General features: G+C 44.8%; 1 protein-coding gene across 1 annotated transcript; it reads right to left on the reverse strand.

Annotated features, from left to right (window-relative positions):
• Positions 1 to 784: 784 nt before the first annotated feature.
• On the reverse strand, positions 785 to 4332 carry LOC124703122 (ATP-citrate synthase alpha chain protein 2). Its single transcript, XM_047235337.1, has 11 exons — positions 4139 to 4332; positions 3068 to 3244; positions 2742 to 2984; positions 2596 to 2647; positions 2394 to 2508; positions 2239 to 2320; positions 1952 to 2047; positions 1737 to 1838; positions 1540 to 1656; positions 1339 to 1455; positions 785 to 1136 (listed from the first exon to the last, which is right to left on the reverse strand). Exons 1-11 carry the CDS (start codon positions 4235 to 4237, stop codon positions 1065 to 1067), a joined length of 1272 nt encoding a protein of 423 aa, XP_047091293.1. The 5' UTR covers positions 4238 to 4332; the 3' UTR covers positions 785 to 1064.
• Between the last annotated feature and the right edge of the window lie 4256 nt (positions 4333 to 8588).

Consider the following 8588-nt stretch of genomic DNA (forward strand, 5'->3'; position numbering starts at 1 on the left):
CTAATTTAGTTACAAGTTTACAACGTCGCACTGTAGGCTTGGGCTAAGATGCAAAGGACTGAGGTGGTTGGCTTGTCCATACTGTGCTCTGTATTGGTCCATTGATTTACACAAAATTATACAACGGGGGATATGACGTCAGTTGGAGCAACAGATGGTCCGATGTGCAATGGATAAAAGGAGCACACTAGCTCGGGCATACTTCAGAGTTTTCGGCCTCAATCTCGTTTCGCTTTTTTCTCCTCGCCGAGTTATCTGTATTCAGCTATTCTGCTTGTCAACCCTCTCCGAGCATGTGATTGTTGTGTATTTCAGAGCCTTCTATAAAAAAAAGAATTACAGTATTTCATTGCGTGACTCTTCTGCCCACCACGTGTTGATTCTGGCACCAATTTGTTGAGCAAAATGCAGAAGGGAGTTGCAAACAATGTGTACGAATTGCAACCTCTATCCAGCTGCAAACAAGGTTTTTGGTCTTGCATTATTCACCAAGCTTCAGTCTCAGTTCAACAGTTTTCCTTAATTGTAGTTCCGTCGGTATGCATTTGCAAATCATGAATAAGTTTCTGTAACACAATCTCAAGCCAAAAAGGTGTCTATGGGGCAGTTGAATCAAGAACATCATTTCAATTTGGTTGTTGTAATATGATATGTTACAGGTTCATACCCGTGGCATGCTAATAGAACCCATTTTTGTACAAAAGATGCAACAACTATCGCAAATGTAAAAGGTCATACCAGATGAACTTGAACATAAAGCTGAATAAATGCAGTTTTGCTAGCATAAAAGCACATGAACCTGAAGTTTTGTATACGAGGCAATTGTATCAAGAACATTACAGTATGGTGAAACAGGGTGGTGCAATGCAGCTCAACGAGCAAAACAAAAATAAGAAATGATAAAACCTCCGTTTCTCACATTACAGCAGGAGAGGTTTCTTTGTGACAACAATCTATGTGTTTGGTCAAATAGCTTCCGAAATTACTGATCAACCATGTGACGTGGACTACTCATCAAGTTTCTTGTTTGTAGATCCCAAACTACTAATCAACTGTATCCCGATTTATGCTGCAGCCATGATGCATTCAATTGCTTGCTTGCAGATGCCAGTCATTGTCGCTTCTGGTCCATACACCTGCAGTGGATTGTTCAAGGCATGATCAGTCATCTGCCCCAAGATATCGACTCGGAACCACCAACAAGAAACAGATGGATTTTTTTTTGCTTTCCCATAAACTTCATTTGGAGATTTTTGTTTTTCGTTGAACAGGTCAATAATTAATTTTTCATAGCAAAGGATGCATAACATCCGTAGGAGATACTAACTAGACCAGTACCTCAATCGGAACGCCAATTTCTGCACCAAGCTTGCGCATTTTTGCTAGTCCAGTTTGGTAATTTGGACCGCCTCGTCGAACATACAGGTGCATCCTGGATGCCTTTAACTTGGATTCCTGAAAGTAAATTTTGGAGTGAGCTGACAATGAGATGAGTGGCAATGGTGCAACGGGGATTCAAGATTGGTTGGTCCTACATACCTTCTCTCTTAACGCCCGAATAATGCCATTAAATGTGGCAGCAACATCAGTGAAGTTGGCTATACCACCTCCAATGAGAAGAGCTCTCTTGCGGCCATCGGGATCAGCAGTCGCGCACTGCATTGAATAGAATGGTTAGCGGATGAAACAACACAGATTGAAGAGCAGTGTGATAAATAGTTATCTCGAATGCTTACATCAAGTACTACTCTAGCATACTGCAGAACCTCATCTTCCTTGGGGGCACCACTGTACTCTGCATAATTTCCTAACTCTGAAGCATATCCTAGATCTCCAACCTGGTAAATCAACAGAAAACCTTAATTATGTATGCAAACCAATTCTGGTCAACAACTGCTAACATGAAAAGGTTCTACAGTGAACATGAAATCAAGCAAGAGCACGTGCTTACTGTGTCAGCATATATGACACTGGCACCGCCTCCTGCAACCATTGTCCAAATGCGTCCCTTTGGGTTCAAAACTGTGAACTTCAGAGATGCGCTCGTCTGAAAGAATGACGATGTTATATCACACTTGAGCATAATTTAACAAATCATACAGTTCAGTGTAAGCATTTGTAATTTACATTCAAGTGCAAACCTAAGTGACTAGTACATTGGGAAATGGTAATACGTACTTCATGTGGAGAAAAGAAAGAAAGAATTAAAAAAGGAGGTATGATTTCAAATTTGGATACCTTATCGTCCAGATCTTGGATAAAACTTTCTGTAGAGCTGAGAACTCTGCCAAATGGTAAAGGGAATTCTAAATCTCCCCACCTGCACATTCATGGGTACTGTTTAATACATCAGTAACAAGGAGAAACAAGTCCCTAGGAAGCAAGACACTCACTTCTTGAAGTTCTTGAAAGATGCTGTGTCATCCAATTCTCCTCTCATGTCCAGAGGATATGGCTCTCCATTCACCATGGTAAATGGGTTCATCTCAATAAATGAGAAATCCAAGTCTGCAAAAAGGAGCGGAGCCATTGTGAATATGGCATGTCAAGAAAGCTAATGGAAAGTAGTAACATACTAGAAATAATCCACAGTACCTTGGAAGACAGCAAACACTCCCTTAATAAAATCACCGATTTTTCCACGTGCCTGGTGCCCAAACAGGCAGTAAATCAATTATGAGCATGCGACCGACAGAAAACGCTTCTGTAATGGAAGGCAAGTAGTGTTACAGTATAGGTACCTCCAGTGGAAGAGTTGCAATCAAGGGAGCACATGTCTCAGGTGTCATTGGTTTCTCAGTGGGAAGAAATACTGTCTTAACCTTGTCCCAGTTCTCCTCAATTTCAATTCCTCCACACTCTGAGAAGCTAATGGTGCTACCCAGCCTCTCTGAGACAACTGAAAGATAGTACTCTTGGTCATGGGGCACAAATGGCTCAACAATGAAGGTTGTAATCGGAGCCTTGCAGCCGCCCATCTCAACCTGGATAAATCAAACATTTATACACAGATCCGAAATAACTCCATCCTAAAGCACATAAAAGGATAAGTGTGGCCATAAACTACCTCGACTCCCAGCCGCTCCTTCACAAACTCCTTGACTTGAGCAATATCCAGGTTGAGGGCCACAAGGCCGCTCTTCCCACGCTTCCCGAACAGCATGTCAGGCTTGACGACCAACTTCATGGTCGACAACCATGGCTGCTGGTTCACAAGCTCTGTGAAGTCTGTTGATTCCGTGATCTTTCAAACAAACAAAAAATTGCGAAATCAGTCAAACTTACACTGTCAGATGTCAAATATTGATGCACTATCTCAAAACAGAACAACTGTTTCAGACTGAAGTCACTAAGGGGCAATTTGAATAAATCAAACCAGTCGATTTGCATTGTGCCTACTCTGACGACTCTAAAGATAACAAAAGAACTGGAGTTGACTGTTACCTTCCAAAGGATCGAGGTGATGACATAACTAATGGTTCACACATACCTCAACAAATAAACTATACAGTGCAAGACAACTTCAGATCTAAGACTGAGAAACAATCAGCTGGGTTGGTGGCTAGAGCTTAGGATGTTGAGTCGCAGGTAAATCGCTCGGACTAAACAGAGTGCTAACCGCGTGAAAAAAAAAATCGCTAGAGAGGTCTCACCTATCTAACATATAGCCAAGGGAGGGATCTTTACCCCGTTGGTCTACGTTTTTTAGATCTAAGTAAGACATACAATAGTTTGTTCAGGTATCGCTGTACCTAACAGGCTAACACAACCACCAGTACCAAACTTCAGCAACAACTGAGCATACTTCAAATGAACAAACCGCACCTTTGTTGTTACCGTTTAATCGTACAATCTCTAACGAAGAACAGTCTCAGGGATAACCTATGAATCACCAATGTCTGTGACCAGATGAATTGCCTCTTGGCACGATCTCGAGCCAGATCTCCATCCTAGACGAGGAACTGTTTCAGTCCCAAACTTACCAAATGGCAGTGCAGCATTTTTGCTATTCGAACCGAAATTTTGCACTCTTCGGGCCATCCAGATCACGCGAGAAAATGCAGAGATCCAACCAGGTATCGCCCAACATGGATTTTCTTTTTAAAAAAGATCGAGATCAGGGGAGGTGTCGCCTGACCTGGGCGGAGAGGATGTGGAGGTCGATGGCGGCCAGGCGCTTGAGGTGCTCCTTAAGGAGGCGCTTAGAGTCGTACTCTCGGATCTTCTTGCGCGCCATTGCTTGGAAGGTCCTGAAGATTATGGGGAGAGAGCGCGCGACGTGCGGTGGACTGGAAGGCGAAGTAGAACGGTAGTAGGTGCTAGGTGTGCTTGGTGCACCTAGGAGTAGCACGAGGCTGGAATATATAAAGGAGGATTTGTGTTGGTTTTTTTCTCGGCCGAGTTTGTGTTGGATGGGATCCAAAAGAAAAGTGGGAAACTCCAGCAGATCTTTAAAATGTCATTATGCAAAACATAATGTAACAAAATTGCTAGTTTTCAGTTTTAAGTAGACTGAAAACGAAGTTTGTGCTCCTGCAATGTCAGATTTTGCATCGTGATTACACTTGAGTTGCAAGTTATATTGCAACTCAGATTTTCCCAATTCTAAGTCGGGGTGCAACTAAAAAATTTCAGTTCCAAGGAAGGGCTAGTCATAGTAGGGAGTAAATTAAACTAGTAACATGACATATGTTACTAGTCTAAGTTACTACTACCCCGGTCGGATTTAATCGACGCGGAGGGAGGCCTGCCGATGCATGTCATTAGTGGTGGGTGGCGTCAATTAATTAAGTCCAGAGGTAGTACCTCTATAGTGGTGTCATGCATTGTGTTATTTATCAGGGAAAATTTGCCACGGGACACTGTTATTTTTGGGCATTTGGTAAAACACACCGCTCAAATGTGTTTTTGCCAAGTACCATTACAATTTTATGGTACATTTGCCAGAACACACCACCTGGCTAGCAAAACTTTCCGTTTTTAGCCAGGTGGTGTGTTCTGGCAAATGTACCATAAAATTGTAATGGTACTTGGCAAAGACACATTTGAGCGGTGTGTTTCAGCAAATGTCATAAATAACGGTGTCCTATAGCAAATTTCCCCTTTTTATTATGTTGTTAACTCATCTTGTCTTGCGATATGTGATGCTATGGTAACATATTTAGTTACCATATCACTCTTTTTTTTCATTCATTGGCATGTCATGTCACTAAAATGCATTGGGTTGCATGATTTTACTAGTTATGTTACTCTGAGGTAGTACAATAAATGTCTTTCAACGATTAGATTTACCTTGTAATCCGTGCTAATGATGAGTATACAAGTGCTTCTGCAACACACATTTAAAGCTCGGAATGGTTGGACATCCAAATCAAAACTTCACGTGTCCACCTGAGGCACAAATTAGAGTGGACGTACGGTTCGTACGCGGTCCACGTTTAATAAGAACCAGCCGAGGGCCCATATGGCACTAGGAAGAGAAGACAACCAAGGAGGAATACGGGGGCATTTTGGTTTGGAATTTTACATAATGGCATGTAGAGATGTAATGCAAAGTTTCAGTGGCATTTTTCAAAAGGGGGAAATTGTAGTGTCATTTCTTGGAATCGGCGAACATGTAGTAGCATTTATCTAATTAACCCTGTTAAATGGGACTCACCTGGAGATTCTTCTTTAAGGGAAAACCAAACGCTTTATTATAGCATTTCTTGAATCTGGACTCTACACTGCCCACAAACATCACCACTCACCCACTAAGGGCTTGTTTGATTCGAAGAAATCCTATATAAATTCGGTAGAACTTTTATCCTTAGGAATTTTTTCTATGTGCACCGTTAGAATTGTAGGATTGAATCTTTTGAATGCATAGAAAATTTCCCTATAGGATTGGATTGCACTATGTTTTGGAGAAAAAAAAATCATCCACTCAAACCTTAGCTTACAATTTTTTCTTGATTTTTCTGTGAATCAAAAGCTACTAGGAAAAAAAAACTTGTAGCTTCAAAATTTTGCAAAAAATTGCTGGTATGGTATTCTAATCTTGCGGTTTTTTTGTTCGTGTGTTCTAGAACTCTACGAATAAAACAACACGCCCTAGACTACACCACCACCCGCACACTAGGCCCTAACAGCACCACAACACATGCACGAGGCTATAGCTAACAACCTCAAATGCAGCTAACTATGTAACTCGCAAATTAATGTGAAGGACTGCCATATCTCGAAAACTAACTTGTTGTTGTGTGGTTAGGAGGCCAGTGGTACCCTGAGCCTACCAGAGTTTAAACCCTGGGTTAATTTGACACTTTGATGTCTTATAAAGATGGAGTTTTCTTCAGTGGAAGGTGACGTTCCCATGAATAGCGAGTTGTTTGTGGTGACTTCGTCAATATCAAAATTGTTACTCATAAAGGCAGGGTGTGTGTTCGTTCATAGGGCTGAGCCGTTGTATCTCGTATATATGAACGTCTATGATTGTACTATCTTCCGCGAAAAAATAACTGCCATATCTCACAGCACCACAAATGCACATAATGCAACATACATTTTTAACTAACATGTACTACATGTCAATATTAGTTCTGACAGCATCAACTTCTCTAACTCAACAATGCCCGGATGTCCCCATAGTGTTGGTTGTATCATACTACTTCATATAAATTCGTATTAGCAACATGAGGGTTGAAATCGGCAATGCATTTTGTTTAGGAAAACTTGACCGAATAATAATAATTCACAACAATGAATGGGGGAGAGAGGACTAGAAAAATCAGCACGCGCGGTCCTCGCCGCCGTGGGCATCCACGTTGGTGGCGAGCATGACCCAACCGCCTGCGATCTCCTCGATCCGTCAACGCCGGCGTGGTGCATGCGGACGCGTTTGCCAGCCTCCTCGATCCACCTGTGTGGCGATCTGCTTCGGTGCCAGCGCCAGCCATCTCATTGCTCACCCTCTTCGACAAGCACGTACGGCTGCTACGAGGATGCGGTGTCGCAATCAAACAAGATGTCGCCGAGGTGCTGTCCACCACCGCGACGGATCCCGGCTCGCGCGTCTGCGGTAAGGCCGCCGTCACGCCGGAGCCTCCGATCTGGTGCGAGGATGCATGGAGGCCCGGTACGTAGATGCGCCACTGCCCGCGCGTCCTCGCGTGCCCACACTCTCGTCCGCCTCTCAAAATGTTTTCCTCTGGCCGGTGTCGGCGTCAACGGAACGGCCGAGAGGAGCCGGCAGTGCGATGACGAACAATCATGGGATGGGAGCATGGGACACGCGCGGCGACGGTGAGAGGGGTGAGGGGCTGTCGTCTCGCGTGGATGCTTATTTTCACAGGGTGTGCGTTGACTTTATTGACACCTTAAACTCATTTTATTCGTTCGAAATACATGTTGCATCGTCCAGAAAATCAATTTTGCTGGTTGCGTTTGGTATGCATTGTCACTGGAGAGAGGTTAGCGGTCAGATCTTGAAGAGTTGAGGGCCGAGATTAGATGTTGTTGCCAACTTCGCGTCTTCTTCCATTTCGGTCCGTCCTGTCGCTCTCCACGGTTGATGGCCGGACGACTCCGAACCCTAGCCCCAGCCACCTCCTCCCCTCCCCCATACACCGCTGCTGCCAGCCGGACAAAGCTTATGCAGCGCCAGCTGTGTCGGATCCCTGGATCGCGCTCGTGAGGTGGCGGTGCAAGGCTCTCCCAACCTGGAGACGGGGATCTAAAGCGATGAGCTGGCGGCTCCTAGCGCGGGGGCCGGCACGCCGCAGTGAGGCGGTTCCTCATGGTGGATGCGTCGGAGCTCGACTTCGCTGGCTTCTTACTAGCGGGCAACAATAGCGGCGGCGTAGCTTCTTTTGGAAGGGTCTCTCATGCGACAAGGCGGTGACCTTGGGTGGAGCAGCGGCGGCTATGGCGGCTAGTGGCGTCCGCGGGTGCGCGCGGTCATCCTTGGCCGCGTGGGTGCAAGGTGGCGGTCGGTGGTGGTGGGTGGCGGTCGTGGTGTGGTGGTTGCTCCGGTGTCCATCCGCCAGATCTAAAGGTCTGTTTTTCCTCACATTGGCTCTCTTGCCCACTGATATGTTGCAAATGTATCTATAATTTTTGATGCTCCATGCTTGTTTCACACCAATTTTAATATGTTTTGTTTACACTTCGTGATACTTTTATGCATTTTCTGGAACTAACCTATTGACAAGATGCCACAGTGTTAGTCCTCTGTTTTCTTCTGTTTTGTATTTCAGAAAAGTTGTATAGAAAATATTCTCGGAATTGGACGAAACAAAAGTCAAAGTTGTTATTTTACCGAAACAAAGACGGAGTCCAGAGGAGAGACGAAGGGGGCCAGGAGCCGGCCAAACCACCCCTACGCGCGGCCTGGCCTTGGCCCGCGCCTAGGAATGGTATGGGGCCACTTGGCACCCACCGACCTCGCCCTTCCGCGTGTAAATTTCGTCGACGAGAAAACCCTAAAAAAATCCAGCCTTCGTCCACGAAAAGTTTCGTCACCGCCGTCATCATCCATACGAGTTTCGGGGGTCAGAAGTTCCTGTTCCGGCACCCTACCGGGACGGGGATTGACCCCCGGAGCCATC

The sequence above is a fragment of the Lolium rigidum genome, chromosome 3 (assembly GCF_022539505.1).
Source record: "Lolium rigidum isolate FL_2022 chromosome 3, APGP_CSIRO_Lrig_0.1, whole genome shotgun sequence".
Lineage (NCBI taxonomy): Eukaryota > Viridiplantae > Streptophyta > Magnoliopsida > Poales > Poaceae > Lolium > Lolium rigidum.

Bases quoted from the DNA above. Each gene is read 5' to 3' on its own strand.
- LOC124703122 (XM_047235337.1), bottom strand. From the start codon at position 4,237: ATGGCGCGCAAGAAGATCCGAGAGTACGACTCTAAGCGCCTCCTTAAG. The intron at 2,048-2,238 runs GTATCCAAATTT...TCATTCTTTCAG, and splicing joins TCCAAGATCTGGACGATAAG to ACGAGCGCATCTCTGAAGTT. The intron at 1,456-1,539 runs GTATGTAGGACC...ATTTACTTTCAG, and splicing joins TTCGGGCGTTAAGAGAGAAG to GAATCCAAGTTAAAGGCATC.